Raw genomic sequence first — 25,669 nt, forward strand, 5'->3', positions numbered from 1 at the left:
GGGTAAGCTCCTACCACACCTGGGTGACAGACTAATAAAAGCCATTAGACATTGGGTCAGCTTCTACCACAGCTGGGTGACAGACCTATAGAAGCCATTAGACAATGGGGCTAGATTTGACACTTCTCTCACTAGATCCTTGTTTGTGGTCTCCTCCTGTAGAATGGACCATTGCCACCTCTGACCTTGAAGTGGATGAATGAACTATGCTGGCGCCCAGGCTGTACCTGTTTCTGCTCTTGGCATGTTCCCCGTCCTCCTCCTCTCTGGGCATGCTGGAGCTACACATTGATGAAGAGCAACCTACAGGTACCATCATTGGTGACATCAGTGCTGGTCTTCCACCTGGTTCCAGCGGACACATGTTCTTCATATCAGCACAGGAAGGAAGTGGCGTTACTAGTGACTTAGATATAGATGAACACACTGGGATCATCAAAACTGCTAGAGTCCTGGACAGGGAGCAACGTAACCTCTATAGTTTTACAGCCGTCACTCCAGATGGTCTTACCGTGGAGGTGGATATCCATGTGGATGACATCAATGACCACTCACCCACTTTTGGTAAAAATCGTGTAGAGCTGGAAATCCCAGAGCACACACCTAGAGGCACTCGATACCCATTAGAACCAGCTGTGGATCTGGACAGTGGAGTGTTGGGAACTCAGGGCTACCTAATTCAAAGTGGAGATCCTATGCAAACATTCCGGCTAGAAACTCGCCGTACATCCAGTGGTGGACTCTCTGTAGAGCTGGTAGTAAACTCAGATCTGGACCGTGAGAACCGTTCATCCTACTCCATAACTCTGGAAGCATATGATGGTGGTTCTCCAAGTCGCAGCACAAAAACAAAACTGCATGTCACCATCTTGGACATCAATGACCATGCCCCAGTGTTCAACCAGAGCCGTTACCAGTCCCTAATTTCGGAAAGCCTTTTGCCAGGGTCGAGTGTCCTTCAGGTCTATGCTACTGATGCCGACCTGGGACAAAATGGGGAAGTCACTTATGAAATTAACCGTAGGCAGAGTGATCCTGAAGGTTTCTTTAGCATCAACCCACATTCTGGACTTATTCAGCTTAGTAAACCATTGGATTATGAGACTCGGAAAGCTCATGAACTGGTTGTCCAAGCCAGGGATGGAGCAGTACAGCCAGAAGTAGGAACTGCTTTTGTATCTATTCATGTACGAGATTCCAATGACAACCAGCCAAGCATGACTATCATCTTCCTGAGTGAAGATGGGGCTCCAAGAGTGTCAGAGGGGGCTACGCCTGGACAATACGTAGCCCGAATCTCTGTATCAGATCCGGACTATGGTGAGCATCCCGATGTGGATGTAACTTTGGAGGGTGGTGAGGGTAAATTTGCTTTGACCACAAAAGATAGCATCATCTACCTCATTTGTGTGGACAAGTTACTAGACCGTGAAGAGAGGGACTCTTACCGTCTGAGGGTGCTTGCTACAGATTCAGGTAGTCCTCCATTGAGGGCAGAATCCTCATTTGTCCTTGAGGTGACAGACATCAATGATAACCCACCAATATTTGACCGCCAAGAATACATCCACAGTGTGCCTGAAGCAGTGCACCCTGGGAGTTTCCTCCTTCAGGTTACAGCCCGGGATAAAGATAAAGGAGATAATGGAGAAGTTACATACAGCCTCCTGGATACATCTTGGTTCCATATCAATTCGGAAACTGGAGTAATTACTACAGCTGCCCTACTGGATTATGAGAAAGACCCACAGCCAAAGATTACAGTGGTGGCTTCGGACCGTGGGAAGCCAGCCCTAACATCCACAGCCATTGTTAAGGTCCAGTTACTGGATGTTAATGACAATGAGCCCATCTTCACCAATGCCGTTTATAACGCAACACTGAGCGAGGGCACCGCTCGGGGAAGCTGCTTCCTAAAGGTGAGTTAGAACAAAAACTGTTTTCATCTTATTTTATGAAAGTTACTGTAGAATGGTCAGTAGAAACAAGGAGGGAGAATGCACCACCGATATCTTCTATAATTTATAGTTTCTCCCCCCAATTTATTATATGTGATCAACTGTAATAGGTGTTAGAGAGAAACGGCATGATGGTAACACAAGCCGAGGAAGGTAGTGACAGAACACTAAAGGGAGATGCCTCCTACAGGTGATAGAAGGTCCTGCATGATAGAGATACCAGACAAGGGAGCTGCCCCCTACAGGTTATATAATGTACGGCATGATAGAGATACCAGACAAGGGAGCAGCCCCCTACAGGTTATATAATGTACGGCATGATAGAGATACCAGACAAGGGAGCAGCCCCCTACAGGTTATATAATGTACGGCATGATCGAGATACCAGACAAGGTAGCAGCCCCCTACAGGTTATATAATGTACGGCATGATCGAGATATCAGACAAGGGAGCTGCCCCCTACAGGTTATATACTGTACGGCATAATAGAGATACCAGACAAGGGAGCTGCCCCCTACAGGTTATAGAATGTACAGCATGATAGAGATACCAGACAAGGTAGCAGCCCCCTACAGGTTATATAATGTACGGCATGATCGAGATATCAGACAAGGGAGCTGCCCCCTACAGGTTATATACTGTACGGCATAATAGAGATACCAGACAAGGGAGCTGCCCCCTACAGGTTATATAATGTACGGCATAATAGAGATACCAGACAAGGGAGCTGCCCCCTACAGGTTATATAATGTACGGCATAATATAGAGATACCAGACAAGGGAGCTGCCCCCTACAGGTTATATAATGTACGGCATGATAGAGATACCAGACAAGGTAGCAGCCCCCTACAGGTTATATAATGTACAGCATGATCGAGATATCAGACAAGGGAGCTGCCCCCTACAGGTTATATACTGTACGGCATGATAGAGATACCAGACAAGGTAGCAGCCCCCTACAGGTTATATAATGTACGGCATGATCGAGATATCAGACAAGGGAGCTGCCCCCTACAGGTTATATACTGTACGTCAGAATAGAGATACCAGACAAGGGAGCTGCCCCCTACAGGTTGTATAATGTATGGCATGATAGAGATATAAGACAATAGGGCCAAATGTAATAGGGTGAGAGTTATAGGAAATGTGAAAGTTTAGCAGTAACCTCTGACACTATTACATTGGTCGAGTATTTTCAAAATGGCAAAACATCTGGATGAGAGTTTAGAACATGAGAGTTTGTTTAGTCTAAATACAGCGAGTTTCCATGTTCTCGGACTCTATTACTTTGGCCGAGTTCAAAAAGTGTCAGAGGTTACTGCTAAACTCTCACATTTACTAATCTCTCACCCTATCACATTTGGCCCTTGGAATCTGCTTCGTATTATTATTACACTATTTATTTATAATGCGGCAGAATACTCTTCAGCGCTTTATAATTGGGAATAAAACCAATAATAAGACAAGACTGAATATTAAAAGTCAGAGAATGAGGTAAGAGGGTGCTGCTCACAAGCTTACAATCTATTGGCTGTACACACAAGGTAACTGCCGCAGGTTACATATAGGCCCAGACTGGGCTTAGTGGGTTATAAGGTGCAGTCACACAGGAAGGAGAATAAACATACATCTGGGGGAAGGATGTAGAGGGGGGTAATTGGGTAGAATAGATAAGGGAAGGAGGATCCACAGTCTTATTCTAACTGTAGCCCCCTATGCACTTTGTGGAGAGGTGCGGCACATATACCTGAGCCATGCTGTCCAACAATATAATATCCTTAAACAGGGAGGTATACTGGGACGCACCTCCCATAATGCTGCAGCCTGAGCCGGGACGCACCTCCCATAATGCTGCAGCCTGAGCCGAGACGCACCTCCCATAATGCTGCAGCCTGAGCCGGGACGCACCTCCCATAATGCTGCAGCCTGAGCCGAGACGCACCTCCCATAATGCTGCAGCCTGAGCCGGGACGCACCTCCCATAATGCTGCAGCCTGAGCCGGGACGCACCTCCCATAATGCTGCAGCCTGAGCCGGGTCGCACCTCCCATAATGCTGCAGCCTGAGCTGGGGACGCACCTCCCATAATGCTGCAGCCTGAGTGCGTCACATCTCATTTATTCTTACTGCATTGTCACAGAAAAACACTACAACCAGAAAATAAGTAGAACAGTAACAGCAGCCATGTTGTTGAAGACAACATTTATTAAAACATAATAGATTCCCGCAGAAATGAGCCTTATTTAATGCTGGCACTAACTGGGACGTCCTCCTAAGCTACAGAACTGTTCATTCAATTGTGTAGGGGGCAATGGAAAGCCCTGCCCTAGTGCACCCCTGTACCTAGGGCAATGCAGACATAGCGGAACCATCCTCTGCTGAGCTCATGTTGTTTCAGGGGAATTTTATAAATCAATTAGCAGTAACATTAAAACCATCTGCCTAATATTGTGTAGGCCCCCCAGTGGCGGATCTAGACTTTTCTTTTAGGGGGGGGCAGTTTACAGTTTAGTCCCGACGCCGCCCGTCTCTAGTCCTGACTAGAAGCTCCCATAGAAAGTATATTGGCTGCTAAGATGTGGTCACGCAGGCATGACCATCGCTATTGGGCAGAACAATGAGACAGGTGACTGACTGCTTTGTAAAGATCGTGGCGTGCGGTCATATCCGATATCTGCTATGGTACTCCCACATACATCTGGGTAGTACTTAATACTTGCTGGTACCCCAAAAATTGGTGTTTTCGGGGATATATCGCAAATATTTGTTGATAAATAGGCCCCTATATAAAAGGCACATATATAAAATACAATATAATTTAATTTTGCGTATATATATATATATATATATATATATATATAAAATATATTATGAATAGTTGGCTTATTAATTACAAGTGACTAAAGGTTTACAGATAGAGAGACATACCTAACCCGCAGTAGCTGACTGAGCTGCTAGTGCCATGGTGGAGTGAGCAGTAAGTCACAGGACAGAGGAGAAAAGCTATATGTGGGACGGGAGACAAGGGAAACGGCGGGCCTGAAAAAGAACGCAGCTGATTGGTGTCTGGTCCCATGGGAGGGACCAGACACCAGGAAACAACACAGTGACATCAGCGCTAGCGTTAAGCTACCCATGAGGAAGACGTGATCGCGGCGGGTTCGCGGCCCTTATCACAGTCCAGGTCTCCCAGTTGCAATGGTGGACCACATGTTTTCCTGCCCCCCAGGCCAGCCCGGTGCTCTGGCAGTAAAATCAGTGTAGTGAGTACGCCGGAACAGTGCGTGTGTGCGTCCCGACTCCCGTCATAACCACACTGGAGGAGGCAGTGTTCTAGGGGTGGCGATCGCCCCAACCGCCTCCTGGATCCGCGACTGAAGCCCCCTCCTCTGACCCATCGAGCCATGAACTCCACAAGACCTCTGATGGTGTCCTGCGATATCTGGCACCAAGACGTTAGCAGCAGATCCTGTAAGTCCTGTAACGTGTGAGGTGCGGCCTCCATGGCTTGGGTTAGTTTCTCCAGCACATCTCACAGATTCTCCATCGGATTAGGATCTGGGGAAGTTGGAGGCCAAGTCATCACCTTGAGCTCTGTCATGTTCCTCAGACCATTCCTGGACAATGGGTCTGATTCATTACGGATTGCAACTGCGATTGCAATAGCGATTACGCACGCAGTCTCACTGCGCTGATATGCTAATCCTCTGCGATCGCTATGCCGCAGTACCACACAAGGATGCCCACCTTACACACATCCGTAATACTTGGCAAGATTGTGGACCATCAGTAACATGGAGTACCAACCATCGCAGCCTCACACACACTTACACAGCTCTGACCTTACTCAGGAATTACTAACCTCGTCGCGCACACTATGTGTGCTCAGGCTGCATCTGGCATCGCAGTGGATAATTTATGCACGCCCCTGCACGACTGCGTTTCGCCAACCACCACCCCGTCAGTGGTCCTTCTTGTTAATCCCTCTGCAAAGGGTCTGTGTAGTGACAGCAATCGCAGTCCCAGTCGCAGTGGAGTATTCGCGCACTGTGATGAATATGCATGCGCAGTACGCAACAATCGGCCGATTGCGTGTGTAATCGCAGTTGCGATCCTTTCTGAATCAGCCCCAATATTTGCAGTGTAGCAGGACGCAATATCAGGGAGACTGAACGCTGCCCTCGGGGGGAGACTGAACGCTGCCCTCGGGGAGAGGCTGAACGCTGCCCTCGGGGGGAGGCTGAACGCTGCCCTCGGGGGGAGGCTGAACGCTGCCCTCGGGGGGAGGCTGAACGCTGCCCTCGGGGGGAGGCTGAACGCTGCCCTCGGGGGGAGGCTGAACGCTGCCCTCGGGGGGAGGCTGAACGCTGCCCTCGGGGGGAGACTGAACGCTGCCCTCGGGGGGAGACTGAACGCTGCCCTCGGGGGGAGACTGAACGCTGCCATGAAGGGGTGTGCTTGGTCTGCTACAATGGTTACGTAGGTGGTATGCAAATTCTGTGATCATACAACAAGACAATAGCGCACCCACTATGTCTTGTCGTGCGATCGCAGTGTGTATGCAGACGCCCACCAGCCTGTCTTAAGACACTCACTTTCCCTTCGCAATACACGTCACCTCCAGGCAGTGTATGCAATAATCGGTAACATCGGATGCATACGCAGCACTTATGGCTGACCATACCCTACTGCGAGTGCTGCTGTGTGTAATACACTTCCTGGAGACGATATATGTAATGACAGGCTGGGGGGCATCTATATACACACCGCGATCACACGGCAAGACACAGTGGACATGCTAAAGTCTTGCTAGCGATCGCAGGATTTGCAGATGCAGGCTGCTGACGGCTGTGTGCGAACGCATCCTAGCGAATGGATCTATATATATCATATATATATAAAAACAAAGAAAACAGTTGCCTTTAACCCGCGCTACAATGGTATAATACTGCAAAATCCCAATTTTCCTAGAAGCTGCTCCTCTCTTCAAAAATCCCGTTACAGGGATTATCATAAAACACAAAGAAACATACAAGAAAGGGCGCTACTGACAATTTAAGACCTCCTACTTTGATCTTAGGTAATTGACTTTAATTATAATAATAAAAAAAACTCCTTATAAAAAGTCCTTAATTAGTGATATACACGGTATCCAACAATACTTAATTTCTTCTTTACAGCAAAGTCTCCATGTACTGTAACTTCTTTCAGTGGAAGAAAATCCTCCAGATCTGCGGATACTCTCGATTAGTATTATCGGAGACTTTAGCAGTATCAGAGAACGTAGACCAATAGAATAATTCTTTCATCCATATAATTCTCCTTTTGGGTTTCAGCTGCAAACAAACCCTCACACCAAAAGACACCCAAAAAACGGAATGGGTATGATATACCGTCGGCCGGCTGCCGGTATATAGGCAGTCAGCTTCCCGATTGCTTCCCCAAAAAACAAATCAATATACCAATGGTAATATATGTATATTTATTTGAACATAAAACATTAATTATTGCAGCAGCATAGCACAGCAGCCCAATATAGAAAAGCAGTGGTATTTACAACAGTGATTCCAGCAAGGCACAGATGGGTCACACAACAGTTTAGTAAGGAGTATATATCAGCAGAGGGAACGCACAGGTCACACAACAGTATAGTAAGGAGTATATATCAGCAGAGGGAATGCACCGGTCACACAGCAGTATAGTAAGGAGTGTATATCAGCAGAGGGAACGCACAGGTCACACAGCAGTATAGTAAGGAGTGTATATCAGCAGAGGGAACGCACAGGTCACACAGCAGTATAGTAAGGAGTGTATATCAGCAGAGGGAACGCACAGGTCACACAGCAGTATAGTAATGAGTATATATCAGCAGAGGGAACACAGCGGTCACACAACAGTATAGTAAGGAGTGTATATCAGCAGAGGGAACGCACCGGTCACACAGCAGTATAGTAATGAGTATATATCAGCAGAGGGAATGCATCGGTCACACAGCAGTATAGTAAGGAGTGTATATCAGCAGAGGGAATGCACCGGTCACACAGCAGTATAGTAAGGAGTATATATCAGCAGAGGGAATACACCGGTCACACAACAGTATAGTAAGGAGTGTATATCAGCAGAGGGAATGTACAGGTCACACAACAGTATACTAAGGAGTGTATATCAGCAGAGGGAATGCACCGGTCACACAACAGTATAGTAAGGAGCGTATATCAGCAGAGGGAACGCACCAGTCACACAGCAGTATAGTAAGGAGTGTATATCAGCAGAGGGAACGCACCGGTCACACAACAGTATAGTAAGGAGTATATATCAGCAGAGGGAACGCACCGGTCACACAACAGTATAGTAAGGAGCGTATATCAGCAGAGGGAATGCACAGGTCACACAGCAGTATAGTAAGGAGTGTATATCAGCAGAGGGAATGCACCGGTCACACAACAGTATAGTAAGGAGCGTATATCAGCAGAGGGAATGCACAGGTCACACAACAGTATAGTAAGGAGTGTATATCAGCAGAGGGAACGCACAGGTCACACAACAGTATAGTAAGGAGCGTATATCAGCAGAGGGAACGCACCGGTCACACAGCAGTATAGTAAGGAGTATATATCAGCAGAGGGAATGCACAGGTCACACAACAGTATAGTAAGGAGCGTATATCAGCAGAGGGAATGCACAGGTCACACAACAGTATACTAAGGAGTGTATATCAGCAGAGGGAATGCACCGGTCACACAACAGTATAGTAAGGAGTGTATATCAGCAGAGGGAATGCACCGGTCACACAGCAGTATAGTAAGGAGTGTATATCAGCAGAGGGAATGCACCGGTCACACAGCAGTATAGTAAGGAGTGTATATCAGCAGAGGGAATGCACCGGTCACACAGCAGTATAGTAAGGAGTGTATATCAGCAGAGGGAATGCACCGGTCACACAGCAGTATAGTAAGGAGTGTATATCAGCAGAGGGAATGCGCCGGTCACACAACAGTATAGTAAGGAGTGTATATCAGCAGAGGGAATGCACCGGTCACACAACAGTATACTAAGGAGTGTATATCAGCAGAGGGAACGCACCGGTCACACAACAGTATAGTAAGGAGTGTATATCAGCAGAGGGAACGCACAAGTCACACAACAGTATAGTAAGGAGTGTATATCAGCAGAGGGAATGCGCCGGTCACACAACAGTATAGTAAGGAGTGTATATCAGCAGAGGGAACGCACAGGTCACACAACAGTATAGTAAGGAGCGTATATCAGCAGAGGGAATGCACAGGTCACACAACAGTATATCAGAAACAGTTACCACGAACAGGGACCAAATGACAAGGCTCCAAGAAGAACTGTCACCGGCATGGAAGTGAGGAACTGACTGTCTTTTAACAGCACTGAAAGCCAATCAGCACATTAATTAACATATGAATTGCAGCTGCGGGGCTGCACAGAGCAGTAACAAAGCCAGGACCAGAAGTCACTGTGACTGCAAATAGTCCTGGTAGTCTATCAACCACTGGGACCACCAAATCTTGCAGTGTGGCGGCGTGATCGCATCATTGCGGCCGCATCCCCTACTTTACAATGCCGTAAAGCAGGGGGCAGCGCTTCAATGATGCAATTCAGCGTGAATCGCGTCATCACACCCCCGGACCGCCCACTTTCTTTTGCTAAGAGGGTGCCGCTGTGGGGGGAAGGGCAACAGGGGTGGAGGTCAGTCCGGGAAGACTTGCATACTCTTGTGGGGGACCGGGAGTGGCACATGATTTTCGTGAGGCTCCTGGCAGCCTCGGGAGAGTAGGCAAGTATGCCGTAGATGGATGCCGTAGATGGACTCGTTAGCCCTCACCTGAGCTCTATACACAAGGCAGCCTCTAGGTGTGCTATCATTTCCTTCTTCTACCCTGTGTGGGCGGATCCCTCCAGCCCCACACAGAATCCAAGGCTCACTATTGCTACCTAGCTTGGTATTGCCACAATATGTATACAGAAGTGTCCACATACATCTTACCTCCATGTGCTACAATAATGTGTGAGCGCCATGCAACGCGATATTGTGTCAGCGACTGTAACGTACCATTTCGCCTGCAGATACAGCTGCAGTTGCACACAGAATATAGGCATGCCCAGTGATCGTGCTGAGTGATGAAATATGTGGGTCCCAGGGACCCTCCACTTTAAAAAAAATGGGGTACTACATGACCATTTCTAAGTCCCATCATAATTTATGCTTTAGAGCTCCCCATATGCCCCTCAGACCTCCCCACGTCACCACACATACCCTTAGGCGTGCACCCGAAAAAGGGCAGGGTCAGAAAAGGGGACGTGTCCTTCAGATGCGCCCTCTTCATCACTGTATGGGGCGTGCCCGGCACTCAGAGAGATGCTGGGCTGCCCCCGAGCTCTCTCTGCAGTATGAAATAGATGACGTACCATGCCGGGAACAGCGGCCCGCAGGTGGGGGCGTCCGTTTTAGATTTTCACTGTATATAGTGTCCCTTATTCACGTTACGTCACACAGTAGTGCCCTTTATTCACATCTCACCACAGTAGTGCCCCTTACAACATATTATGCAATGCAGTAATGCCTCTTGCACAATGCCACACAGTAATGCCTCTTGCACAATGCCACACAGTAATGCCCAGCCTTTACACATTATGCCACACAGTAATGCCCTTTACACATTATGCCACACAGTAATGCCCAACCTTTACACATTATGCCATGCAGTAATGCCCTTTTACACATTATGGCACACAGTAATGCCCTTTACACATTATGCCACACAGTAATGCCCAGCCTTTACACATTATGCCACACTGTAATGCCCAGCCTTTACACATTATGCCACACAGTAATGCCCAGCCTTTACACATTATGCCACACGTAATGCCCAGCCTTTACACATTATGCCACACAGTAATGCCCTTTACACATTATGCCACACAGTAATGCCCAGCCTTTACACATTGTGCCACACAGTAATGTCCTTTTACACATTATGCCACACAGTAATGTCCTTTTACACATTATGCCACACAGTAATGTCCTTTTACACATTATGCCACACAGTAATGCCCTTTACGCACTATACCACACAGTAATTCCCCTTACACATTATTCTATCCAATAAAAATCAATTCCAGCAGATAGAAAACTCTCTCCATATAACTGCAAGTGTGATTCCAGGGTCAAAGGGCAGAAGTGATTGCATGCAAAAAGTCCTCAGCAGTATTAATATAAGCAGAATAATAATCTTGCATACATGAAATCCCCAGCAGTATTAGTATAAGCAATATCTTTTAGGTGTCAAGCAGCTAGCTGGTCTTAAGCTGACCACACACTAGACCAACTTTCATCCAACTAGCCAACTAGTTGATTGGTTGGAATGAGAACCTGGTAACATATGGGGGTAACTGACAATCAGCAATTTCCTCCCAAACTCCGGAAAATGGACAAAAACTGTTGTTTGAACAAATTGTTTAGATCAAACATTTAACAAACTTGTCTGACGCCATTTTCATCTGTTTTCTGGCATTTAGGAGCAAATTGCTGGTCATCAGTTACCCCCATACGTTACCAGATTTACACTCCAACCAATCAACAAGTTGGCTGGTTGGATGAAAGTTGGTCTAGTGTGTGGCCTGCTTTAGAAAGCAGTTACATCTATCATTGTGTATAGTCAGTGTCGATAGTGCCATGCATTACCGGCATCTGTTCTGTGATGGCGTCTGGAGCCCCCCCCCCCCCCCCCCTAGTGCCGACTGTGAGCCAATCTGAGCTCGCGGACCGGCAGCTGCTGCTGATTGGCTGCCGGTCTGCGAGCTCCAATTGGCTTAAGACTGGCGCCTATCGGGTTTGTGAGAACTGCTGTGTGCAGACCGTGTGTCTAGTGTGATCCAGCCATTTAGCGCTGCTTTTTTTTCTCTGCAGGGCGGCTGTACCCGGTCCCCAGCTCAGTGCGTCCCCGGGGACCCAGCCACTTTTTAAAAGTGAGTCCCCTGTCTGCAATACCGAGTAAAATATCGTATCGTATCGTATTTGCAATAACAGATGCCGCGTATCATTTTGTGTGTCCTATTTGCATAACTTTGCGAATTTTACGCATTTGAAGGTAAAAAGTTGCACAAAAAGATGCTTAGTGCTACCGAGTCACGCCACGGTATGGTGCCACTAACAGGGCTGTAAGGATGGAAGTAAGATGTAGGCAAAACTTTACATACAGACACACAAATATATATTTACCATACTGTCCCTTTAAAACGGACTACTACGGAATTACACAGGTTCTGTGGCTGATTAAAACCAGGTGAAGTCAACCAGCCACAGAACCTGTGTAATTCATGAGTAGTCCGGTTTAAAGGGACAGTATGGTAAGCCTACACATACATACTGTACATACATTTATACATACACAGGCACACATACATGTACACATATATACTGCACATACATACATTTATACATACTGTACATACATTTATATATACACAGACACGCATACATACTGTACATACATACATACAATTATACATACACAGGCACACCATACATACATTTATACATAGAGGCACACATACATACTACACATATATACATAGGCATACACACACACATATATACATAGGCATACACACACACATATATATATACACATAGGCATACACACACACATATATATACACATAGGCATACACACACACACACATATATACACATAGGCATACACACACACATACATATACACATAGGCATACACACACACACATATATACACATAGGCATACACACACACACACACACACACACACACAAATACATACATAGGCATACACACACAAACATATACACATAGGCATACACACACAGGCATACACACACACACATATATATACACATAGGCAAACACACACACACACAAATACATACATAGGCATACACACACAAACATATATACATAGGCATACACACACATATATACATAGGCATACATACACAAATACATACATAGGCATACACACACATATATACATACATACATAGGCATACTCACACACACATATATACATAGGCATACATACACAAATACATACATAGGCATACACACATATATACATACATACATAGGCATACTCACACACACACATATATATACATAGGCATACACACACATATATACATACATACATAGGCATACTCACACACACATATATACATAGGCATACACACATATATACATAGGCATACACACACACAGTCATAGAACAATGACTGGGAACAACCCCCGCCCAGGATGCAGGATCTGGCCCTGTCAGTACCAGTCTGTACCATAGTAATAGGAGACCAGGTTTCTGCTCAGGGGAGTAAAGTTTTGCCAGAACATCAGTTTCAGGTGAATGAACTTCCTGTCTCTATTACTGACTGTGAGTGGCGGCCATTTTTCTGGAGACCAAAATGCACTGAGTGAGAGGGAGGAGATTGAGTCTGTATATATTATACTATAGTACTTGCCCAATAAGCTTACAATCTAATAAATGCTGGATATATGGCTATGGGTGACAGGATATGTTCTGGAGTTGGCTGTGAATTGTCATCTACTTTGCGGGGCCGGGTCGCGGTAAAAACGGGGCATGGCATTGCGATGACACGTATTTGGGGGCGGATCATCACGTTCGTGTCATCGTGGCTCCGCACCCTATTCACAATGCCATTATTACCACCCAGCACAATAATCAGCTGTTCCCAAGCTGGCTGCACATGGGGTAATTGTATCAACCCGTGGAGAGAGATAAAGTGGAGAAGTTAAGTTACCCATGGCAACCAATCAGTGTGTAACTATCACTTTACAGGCTGTGCCAGACACATGACAGACGCTGATTGGTTGCTGTTGACAACGTCTCCTTGTTATCTCTCCCCGCCCATATGAGTTCTGCATCCAATGGTCACACTGTGCGGATGAGATGGCCACCGGCTGCGGAACATCAGTGCTTTCATCCACCCATGATCATCCCCGCTTTAAGACTTGACGGGCATTGGACCAATCAGACACTGGGGGCGGGGCTTCGCAGGTCTTGTCGGGTGGCGGAGCTAGGCTCCATGTCCCGGCACATGGGGAAAAAATAATCCATTGCACGGCCATGTGCCAGCACTGGCGGAGAACCATTGGATCTACACCATCGATGGCAAAACTATCGGTCATTGATGGTTAACCATCGATGGTAGTTACCCATTGATAGTGAGTGGACATCCCTGCTGTCCTGTACCCAGCCAGCACCACTGTATGAGCCATACTTCTGCCAGGGCAGGGGATGGCCATTCATCTCATTACACATGCCATACATAAATATGCAATGCACTGACTCCAGACCAGCCTAACATGCAGCATGTGTCCAGCACTATCCTGGGTACTACCACGCCAACACTACCGAGGGAGCAAAGGCCGGGCTCATCCCTGTCACCACAGAACATTAGCCCCACCCACCTAATGAGACGACCCCAGCCATGCCCCAGTGGTCCGCTGCCTCTCCCCTGCAGGAGAAATGAAATGTAGGTATGAGCCTGTCCCGTCCTGCGTATTATTGTCACGTATTTCAAGGCAACATGCTGCATCCTATATAGTGATTCCATGCAGAACACAGATTGTGCCGTTTTCTGGTCCGCTTTTGTGTCGTGGTGCCACTGGTGATAGCTCAGCCTCTGCGCGCTGCGTCAGACACAGACTTCCTGGACCCATCTGACCAGTTCCAATAGTGACTAAGCTTCCACTGACACATACTGGCTGCAATGATCATAACCGATGGTAGCGATGGTGATCCGATGGTGCATCTTCATGCGCAGTGCTTGGGTTACATATACATGCAGGAGGCACTTATTTCCTACACACACCTCCTGATGCATGTGCATTTTAGTTGTACGGTATCACACAGCCGCGTGCCTGCGCTTTTCTGCGGCTGTGTAATACCGTCCAATCAGAATCAGGCCCATGATGGAGACTGTCCCTCCCACTGCAGGGTGACAAAGACAGAGGAGTTATGAGACATGGAGACTGTCCCTCCCACTGCAGGGTGACACTTAGATAGGAGCTATGAGACATGGAGACTGCCCCTCCCACTGCAGGGTGACACAGACAGAGGAGCTATGAGACATGGAGACTGTCCCTCCCACTGCAGGGTGACACAGACAGAGATAGGAGCTATGAGACATGGAGACTGTCCCTCCCACTGCAGGGTGACATAGACAGAGAGGAGCTATGAGACATGGAGACTGTCCCTCCCCCAGCAGGGTGACATAGACAGAAGGCAGCTATGGGACATGGAGACTGTCCCTCCCACTGCAGGGTGACACAGACAGAGATAGGAGCTATGAGACATGGAGACTGTCCCTCCCACTGCAGGGTGACATAGACAGAGAGGAGCTATGAGACACGGAGACTGCCCCTCCCACTGCAGGGTGACATAGACAGGAGGGAGCTATGAGACATGGAGACTGTCCCTCCCACTGCAGGGTGACACAGACAGAGAGGAGCTATGAGACACGGAGACTGCCCCTCCCACTGCAGGGTGACATAGACAGAAGGGAGCTATGAGACACGGAAACTGCCCCTCCCACTGCAGGGTGACACAGACAGAGAGGAGCTATGAGACATGGAGACTGCCCCTCCCACTGCAGGGTGACATAGACAGAGAGGAGCTATGAGACATGGAGACTGCCCCTCCCACTGCAGGGTGACACAGACAGAGAGGAGCTATGAGACATGGAGACTGTCCCTCCCACTGCAGGGTGACATAGACAGAGAGGAGCTATGAAACATGGAGACTGCCCCTCCCACTGCAGGGTGACACAGACAGAGAGGAGCTATGAGACATGGAGACTGCCCCTCCCACTGCAGGGTGACACAGACAGAGAGGAGCTATGGGACATGGAGACTGTCCCTCCCACTGTAGGGTGACACTGACAGAGAGGAGCTATGAGACATGGAGGCTGCCCCTCCCACTGCAGGGTGACATAGACAGACGGGAGCTATGAGACACGGAGACTGCCCCTCCCCCAGCAGGGTGACACAGACAGAGAGGAGCTATGAGACATGGAGACTGTCCCTCCCACTGCAGGGTGACACTTAGATAGGAGCTATGAGACATGGAGACTGCCCCTCCCACTGCAGGGTGACACAGACAGAGGAGCTATGAGACATGGAGACTGTCCCTCCCACTGCAGGGTGACACAGACAGAGATAGGAGCTATGAGACATGGAGACTGTCCCTCCCACTGCAGGGTGACATAGACAGAGAGGAGCTATGAGACATGGAGACTGTCCCTCCCCCAGCAGGGTGACATAGACAGAAGGCAGCTATGAGACATGGAGACTGTCCCTCCCACTGCAGGGTGACATAGACAGAGAGGAGCTATGAGACACGGAGACTGCCCCTCCCACTGCAGGGTGACATAGACAGGAGGGAGCTATGAGACATGGAGACTGTCCCTCCCACTGCAGGGTGACACAGACAGAGAGGAGCTATGAGACACGGAGACTGCCCCTCCCACTGCAGGGTGACATAGACAGAAGGGAGCTATGAGACACGGAGACTGCCCCTCCCACTGCAGGGTGACACAGACAGAGAGGAGCTATGAGACACGGAGACTGCCCCTCCCACTGCAGGGTGACACAGACAGAGAGGAGCTATGAGACACGGAGACTGCCCCTCCCACTGCAGGGTGACACAGACAGAGAGGAGCTATGGGACATGGAGACTGTCCCTCCCACTGTAGGGTGACACTGACAGAGAGGAGCTATGAGACATGGAGACTGCCCCTCCCACTGCAGGGTGACATAGACAGAGAGGAGCTATGAGACATGGAGACTGCCCCTCCCACTGCAAGGTGACATAGACAGAAGGGAGCTATGGGACATGGAGACTGCCCCTCCCACTGCAGGGTGACATAGACAGACGGGAGCTATGAGACACGGAGACTGCCCCTCCCCCAGCAGGGTGACACAGACAGAGAGGAGCTATGAGACATGGAGACTGTCCCTCCCACTGCAGGGTGACACTTAGATAGGAGCTATGAGACATGGAGACTGCCCCTCCCACTGCAGGGTGACACAGACAGAGGAGCTATGAGACATGGAGACTGTCCCTCCCACTGCAGGGTGACACAGACAGAGATAGGAGCTATGAGACATGGAGACTGTCCCTCCCACTGCAGGGTGACATAGACAGAGAGGAGCTATGAGACATGGAGACTGTCCCTCCCCCAGCAGGGTGACATAGACAGAAGGCAGCTATGAGACATGGAGACTGTCCCTCCCACTGCAGGGTGACATAGACAGAGAGGAGCTATGAGACACGGAGACTGCCCCTCCCACTGCAGGGTGACATAGACAGGAGGGAGCTATGAGACATGGAGACTGTCCCTCCCACTGCAGGGTGACACAGACAGAGAGGAGCTATGAGACACGGAGACTGCCCCTCCCACTGCAGGGTGACATAGACAGAAGGGAGCTATGAGACACGGAGACTGCCCCTCCCACTGCAGGGTGACACAGACAGAGAGGAGCTATGAGACACGGTGACTGCCCCTCCCACTGCAGGGTGACACAGACAGAGAGGAGCTATGAGACACGGAGACTGCCCCTCCCACTGCAGGGTGACACAGACAGAGAGGAGCTATGGGACATGGAGACTGTCCCTCCCACTGCAGGGTGACACAGACAGAGAGGAGCTATGGGACATGGAGACTGTCCCTCCCACTGTAGGGTGACACTGACAGAGAGGAGCTATGAGACATGGAGACTGCCCCTCCCACTGCAGGGTGACATAGACAGAGAGGAGCTATGAGACATGGAGACTGCCCCTCCCACTGCAAGGTGACATAGACAGAAGGGAGCTATGGGACATGGAAACTGCCCCTCCCACTGCAGGGTGACACAGACAGAGAGGAGCTATGAGACATGGAGACTGTCCCTCCCACTGCAGGGTGACACAGACAGAGAGGAGCTATGAGACACGGAGACTACCCCTCCCACTGCAGGGTGACATAGACAGAAGGGAGCTATGGGACATGGAGACTGTCCCTCTCACTGTAGGGTGACACTGACAGAGAGGAGCTATGAGACATGGAGACTGCCCCTCCCACTGCAGGGTGACATAGACAGAGAGGAGCTATGAGACATGGAGACAGTCACTCCCACTGCAAGGTGACATAGACAGAAGGGAGCTATGGGACATGGAGACTGTCCCTCCCACTGCAGGGTGACACAGACAGAGAGGAGCTATGAGACATGGAGACTGCCCCTCCCACTGCAGGGTGACATAGACAGAGAGGAGCTATGAGACATGGAGACTGCCCCTCCCACTGCAGGGTGACATAGACAGAGAGGAGCTATGAGACATGGAGACTGCCCCTCCTACTGCAGGATGACACAGACAGAGAGGAGCTATGGGACATGGAGACTGTCCCTCCCACTGCAGGGTGACACTGACAGAGAGGAGCTATGAGACATGGAGACTGCCCCTCCCACTGCAGGGTGACATAGACAGAGAGGAGCTATGAGACATGGAGACTGCCCCTCCCACTGCAGGGTGACATAGACAGAAGGGAGCTATGGGACATGGAGACTGCCCCTCCCACTGCAGGGTGACAGATAGGAGCTATGAGACATGGAGACTGTCCCTCCCACTGCAGGGTGACACAGACAGAGAGGAGCTATGAGACACGGAGACTGCCCCTCCCACTGCAGGGTGACATAGACAGAGAGGAGCTATGAGACATGGAGACTGCCCCTCCCACTGCAGGGTGACATAGACAGAACGGAGCTATGGGACATGGAGACTGTCCCTCCCACTGCAGGGTGACACAGACAGAGAGGAGCTATGAGACATGGAGACTGTCCCTCCCACTGCAGGGTGACACAGACAGAGAGGAGCTATGAGACATGGAGACTGTCCCTCCCACTGCCGGGTGACATAGACAGAAGGGAGCGATGGGACATGGAGACTGTCCCTCCCACTGCAGGGTGACATAGACTGAAAAGAGCTATGGGACATAGAGACTGCCCCTCCCACTGCAGGGTGACATAGACAGGAGGAAGTTATGGGAAATGGAGACAGTCACTCCCACTGCAGGGTGACATAGACAGAGGGGAGCTATGGGACATGGAGACTGTCCCTCCCACTGCAGGGTGACATAGACAGAGGGGAGCTATGGGACATGGAGACTGCCCCTCCCACTGCAGGGTGACATAGACAGGAGGAAGATATGGGAAATGGAGACAGTCACTCCCACTGCAGGGTGACATAGACAGAGGGGAGCTATGGGACATGGAGACTGTCCCTCCCACTGCAGGGTGACATAGACAGAGGGGAGCTATGGGACATGGAGACTGCCCCTCCCACTGCAGGGTGACATAGACAGAAGGGAGCTATGGGACATGGAGACTGCCCTTCCCACTGCAGGGTGACATAGACAGAGGGGAGCTATGGGACATGGAGACTGCCCCTCCCACTGCAGGGTGACACAGACAGAGGGGAGCTATGGGACATGGAGACTGTCCCTCCCACTGCAGGGTGACATAGACAGAGAGGAGCTATGAGACATGGAGACTGTCCCTCCCACTGCAGGGTGACATAGACAGGAGGAAGTAATGGGAAATGGAGACAGTCACTCCCACTGCAGGGTGACACAGACAGAAGGGAGCTATGAGACATGGAGACTGTCCCTCCCACTGCAGGGTGACACAGACAGAAGGGAGCTATGAGACATAGAGACTGTCCCTCCCACTGCACGGTGACATAGACAGAGAGGAGCTATGAGACATGGAGACTGCCCCTCCCACTGCAGGGTGACATAGACAGGAGGAAGTTATGGGAAATGGAGACAGTCACTCCCACTGCAGGGTGACACAGACAGAAGGGAGCTATGAGACATGGAGACTGTCCCTCCCACTGCAGGGTGACACAGACAGAAGGGAGCTATGAGACATAGAGACTGTCCCTCCCACTGCAGGGTGAAATAGACAGAAGGGAGCTATGGGACATAGAGACTGCCCCTCCCACTGCAGGGTGACATAGACAGGAGGAAGTTATGGGAAATGGAGACAGTCACTCCCACTGCAGGGTGACATAGACAGAGGGGAGCTATGGGACATGGAGACTGTCCCTCCCACTGCAGGGTGACACGACAGAGACGAGCTATGAGACATGGAGACTGCCCCTCCCACTGTAGGGTGACATAGACAGAAGGGAGATATGGGACATGGGAGACTGTCCCTCCCCCTGCAAGGTGATACAGACAGAAGGGAGCTATGAGACATGGAGACTGCCCCTCCCACTGCAGGGTGACATAGACAGGAGGAAGTTATGGGAAATGGAGACAGTCACTCCCACTGCAGGGTGACACAGACAGAAGGGAGCTATGTGACATGGAGACTGCCCCTCCCACTGCAGGGTGACATAGACAGAGGGGAGCTATGGGACATGGAGACTGTCCCTCCCACTGCAGGGTGACACAGACAGAAGGGAGCTATGAGACATAGAGACTGTCCCTCCCACTGCAGGGTGAAATAGACAGAAGGGAGCTATGGGACATGGAGACTGTCCCTCACACTGCAGGGTGACACGACAGAGACGAGCTATGAGACATGGAGACTGTCCCTCCCACTGCAGGGTGACATAGACAGACGGGGGCTATGTGACATGGAGATTGTTCCTCCCACTGCAGAGTGACATAGACAGACGGGAGCTATGGGACATGGAGACTGCCCCTCCCCCAGCAGGGTGACATAGACAGAAGGGAGATATGGGACATGGGAGACTGTCCCTCCCCCTGCAAGGTGATACAGACAGAAGGGAGCTATGAGACATGGAGACTGCCCCTCCCACTGCAGGGTGACATAGACAGAAGGGAGATATGGGACATGGGAGACTGTCCCTCCCCCTGCAAGGTGACACAGACAGATGGGAGCTATGTGACATGGAGACTGCCCCTCCCACTGCAGGGTGACATAGACAGAGGGGAGCTATGGGACATGGAGACTGTCCGTCCCACTGCAGGGTGACATAGACAGGAGGGAGCTATGAGACATGGAGACTGTCCCTCCCACTGCAGGGTGACATAGACAGGAGGGAGTTATGAGACATGGAGACTGCCCCTCCCACTGCAGGGTGACATAGACAGAAGGGAGCTATGGGACATGGAGAATGTCCCTCCCACTGCAGGGCGACATAGACAGAGAGGAGCTATGAGACACGGAGACTGCCCTTCCCACTGTAGGGTGATATAGACACAAGGGAGCTATGGGACATGGAGACTGTCCTTCCCACTGCAGGGTGACATAGACAGAAAAGAGCTATGAGACATGGAGACTGTCCCTCCCACTGCAGGGTGACATAGACAGAAAAGAGCTATGAGACATGGAGACTGTCCCTCCCACTGCAGGGTGACATAGACAGAAAAGAGCTATGAGACATGGCGACTGTCCCTCCCCCAGCCGGGTGACATAGACAGACGGGAGCTATGAGGCATGGAGACTGCCCCTCCCACTGCAGGGTGACTCTTAGATAGGAGCTATGAGACATGGAGACTGTCCCACTGCAGGGTGACACTTAAGATAGGAGCTATGAGACATGGATACTGTCCCTCCCACTGCAGTGTGACACTTAGATAGGAGCTATGAGACATGGATACTGTCCCTCCCACTGCAGTGTGACACTTAGATAGGAGCTATGAGACATGGAGACTGTCCCTCCCACTGCAGGGTGACACTTATATAGGAGCTTTGAGACGTGGAGACTATCCCTTCCCCACCAGGATGACAGAGATAGGAGCTATGAGACATGGAGGCTGTCCCTCCCACTGCAGGGTGACACTTATATAGGAGCTATGAGACTTGGAGACTGTCCCTTCCCCAGAAGGGTGACAGAGATAGGAGCTATGAGACACAGCCTTTCCTAGATGTGATATAGGGGTTACTCAGTTGGCTTGTAAGGAAGGGACATGTGACTATTTATCCACAGTAGTGGATCGGATTATTCCCTGTTGGAGACGTGACCTCTTAATATTTTATTTTGCAAAACCTATTCATTATTATTGTCCAGGTCATGTGTGTGGTAAAGAATGTATGGTGGCTACTAAGTTGCAGCATGATCTGAATGGAAGGGTTAGTCAGTGCTATGTTAGTATGTACAGTACGTGGGAGGGAAAGGGTTAGTCAGTGCTATGTCAGTCAGTATGTGGGAGGGAAAGGGTTAGTCAGATCTATGTCAGTCAGGCTGTGGGAGGGAAAGGGTTAGTCAGTGCTATGTCAATCAGTATGTGAGAGGGAAAGGGTTAGTCAGTGCTATGACAGTCAGGCTGTGGGAGGGAAAGGGTTAGTCAGTGCTATGTCAGTCAGTATGTGGGAGGGAAAGGGTTAGTCAGAGATCTGACAGTCAGGCTGTGGGAGGGAAAGGGTTAGTCAGTGCTATGTCAGTCAGTATGTGGGAGGGAAAGGGTTAGTCAGTGCTATGTCAGTCAGTATGTGGGAGGAAAAGGGTTAGTCAGTGCTATGTCAGTCAGTATGTGGGAGGGAAAGGGTTAGTCAGTGCTATGTCAGTAAGTATGTGGGAGGTAAAGGGTTAGTCAGTGCTATGTCAGTCAGTATGTGAGAGGGAAAGGGTTAGTCAGTGCTATGTCAGTCAGTATGTGGGAGGGAAAGGGTTAGTCAGTGCTATGTCAGTAAGTATGTGGGAGGGATAGGGTTAGTCAGTGCTATGTCAGTCAGTATGTGGGAGGGATAGGGTTAGTCAGTGCTATGTCATTCAGTATGTGGGAGGGATAGGGTTAGTCAGTGCTATGTCAGATTGTGGGAGGAAAAGGGTTAGTCAGTGCTATGTCAGTAAGTATGTGGGAGGGAAAGGGTTAGTCAGTGCTATGTCAGTCAGTATGTGAGAGGGAAAGGGTTAGTCAGTGCTATGTCAGTCAGTATGTGGGTGGGAAAGGGTTAGTCAGTGCTATGTCATTCAGTATGTGGGAGGGATAGGGTTAGTTAGTGCTATGTCAGTCAGTATGTGAGAGGGAAAGGGTTAGTCAGTGCTATGTCAGTCAGTATGTGGGAGGGAAAGGGTTAGTCAGTGCTATGTTAGTACGTACAGTACGTGGGAGGGAAAGGGTTAGTCAGTCAGTATGTGGGAGGGAAAGGGTTAGTCAGTGCTATGTCAGTCAGTATGTGAGAGGGAAAGGGTTAGTCAGTGCTATGTTAGTATGTACAGTACGTGGGAGGGAAAGGGTTAGTCAGTGCTATGTCAGTCAGTATGTGGGAGGGAAAGGGTTAGTCAGTGCTATGTCAGTCAGTATGTGGGAGGGAAAGGGTTAGTCAGTGCTATGTCAGTCAGTATGTGAGAGGGAAAGGGTTAGTCAGTGCTATGTCAGTCAGTATGTGGGAGGGAAAGGGTTAGTCAGTGCTATGTCATTCAGTATGTGGGAGGGATAGGGTTAGTCAGTGCTATGTCAGTCAGTATGTGAGAGGGAAAGGGTTAGTCAGTGCTATGTCAGTCAGTATGTGGGAGGGAAAGGGTTAGTCAGTGCTATGTTAGTACGTACAGTACGTGGGAGGGAAAGGGTTAGTCAGTGGTATGTCAGTCAGTATGTGGTAGGGAAAGGGTTAGTCAGTGCTATGTCAGTCAGTATGTGAGAGGGAAAGGGTTAGTCAGTGCTATGTTAGTATGTACAGTACGTGGGAGGGAAAGGGTTAGTCAGTGCTATGTCAGTCAGTATGTGGGAGGGAAAGGGTTAGTCAGTGCTATATCAGTCAGTATGTGGGAGGGAAAGGGTTAGTCAGTGCTATGTCAGTCAGTATGTGGGAGGGAAAGGGTTAGTCAGTGCTATGTTAGTACGTACAGTACGTGGGAGGGAAAGGGTTAGTCAGTGCTATGTCAGTCAGTATGTGGGAGGGAAAAGGTTAGTCAGTGCTATGTCAGTCAGCATGTGGGAGGGAAAGGGTTAGTCAGTGTTATGTCAGTCAGTATGTGAGAGGGAAAGGGTTAGTCAGTGCTATGTCAGTCAGTATGTGGGAGGAAAAGGCTTAGTCAGTGCTATGACAGTCAGTATGTGGGAGGGAAAGGGTTAGTCAGTGCTATGTCAGTCAGTATGTGGGAGGGATAGGGTTAGTCTGAGCTCTGACAGTCAGGCTGTGGGATGGAAAGGGTTAGTCAGTGCTATGTCAATCAGTATGTGAGAGGGAAAGGGTTAGTCAGTGCTATGTCAGTCAGTATGTGAGAGGGAAAGGGTTAGTCAGTGCTATGTCAGTCAGTAAATGGGAGGAAAAGGGTTAGTCAGTGCTATGTCAGTCAGCATGTGGGAGGGAAAGGGTTAGTCAGTGCTATGTCAGTCAGTATGTGAGAGGGAAAGGGTTAGTCAGTGCTATGTCAGTCAGTATGTGGGAGGAAAAGGGTTAGTCAGTGCTATGTCAATCAGTATGTGGGAGGGAAAGGGTTAGTCAGTGCTATGTCAGTCAGTATGTGGGAGGGAAAGGGTTAGTCAGTGCTATGTCAGTCAGTATGTGAGAGGGAAAGGGTTAGTCAGTGCTATGTCAGTCAGTATGTGGGAGGGAAAGGGTTAGTCAGTGCTATGTCAGTAAGTATGTGGGAGGGATAGGGTTAGTCAGTGCTATGTCAGTCAGTATGTGGGAGGGATAGCGTTAGTCAGTGCTATGTCATTCAGTATGTGGGAGGGATAGGGTTAGTCAGTGCTATGTCAGATTGTGGGAGGAAAAGGGTTAGTCAGTGCTATGTCAGTCAGTATGTGGGAGGGAAAGGGTTAGTCAGTGCTATGTTAGTACGTACAGTACGTGGGAGGGAAAGGGTTAGTCAGTGGTATGTCAGTCAGTATGTGGGAGGGAAAGGGTTAGTCAGTGCTATGTCAGTCAGTATGTGAGAGGGAAAGGGTTAGTCAGTGCTATGTTAGTATGTACAGTACGTGGGAGGGAAAGGGTTAGTCAGTGCTATGTCAGTCAGTATGTGGGAGGGAAAGTGTTAGTCAGTGCTATGTCAGTCAGTATGTGGGAGGGAAAGGGTTAGTCAGTGCTATGTCAGTCAGTATGTGGGAGGGAAAGGGTTAGTCAGTGCTATGTTAATACGTACAGTACGTGGGAGGGAAAGGGTTAGTCAGTGCTATGTCAGTCAGTATGTGGGAGGGAAAAGGTTAGTCAGTGCTATGTCAGTCAGTATGTGAGAGGGAAAGGGTTAGTCAGTGCTATGTTAGTACGTACAGTACGTGGGAGGGAAAGGGTTAGTCAGTGCTATGTCAGTCAGTATGTGAGAGGGAAAGGGTTAGTCAGTGCTATGTCAGTCAGTATGTGGGAGGGAAAGGGTTAGTCAGTGCTATGTCAGTCAGTATGTGGGAGGGAAAGGGTTAGTCAGAGATCTGACAGTCAGGCTGTGGGAGGGAAAGGGTTAGTCAGTGCTATGTCAGTCACTATGTGGGAGGGAAAGGGTTAGTCAGTGCTTTGTCAGTCAGTATGTGGGAGGAAAAGGGTTAGTCAGTGCTATGTCAGTCAGTATGTGGGAGGGAAAGGGTTAGTCAGTGCTATGTCAGTCACTATGTGGGAGGGAAAGGGTTAGTCAGTGCTATGTCAGTCAGTATGTGGGAGGGATAGGGTTAGTCAGTGCTATGTCATTCAGTATGTGAGAGGGAAGGGGTTAGTCAGTGCTATGTCAGTCAGCATGTGGGAGGG

The 25,669-nt window shown here is 49.4% G+C and overlaps 1 protein-coding gene across 1 annotated transcript in view; it reads left to right on the top strand.

The window, feature by feature from the left end:
• The first annotated feature begins 206 nt into the window (after nucleotides 1–206).
• LOC148431488 (protocadherin-16-like) overlaps nucleotides 207–25,669 on the top strand; it is a 45,494-nt gene continuing 20,031 nt past the window's right edge. Inside the window, exon 1 of the mRNA XM_088466003.1 lies at nucleotides 207–1,919. Coding sequence (XP_088322129.1) covers nucleotides 207–1,919 — 1,713 coding nt within the window. The remainder of the gene's footprint in view (nucleotides 1,920–25,669) is intronic.

This window comes from Taudactylus pleione, unplaced genomic scaffold, assembly GCF_031769625.1.
Source record: "Taudactylus pleione unplaced genomic scaffold, aTauple2 ptg002247l, whole genome shotgun sequence".
Classification (NCBI taxonomy): Eukaryota; Metazoa; Chordata; class Amphibia; order Anura; family Myobatrachidae; genus Taudactylus; species Taudactylus pleione.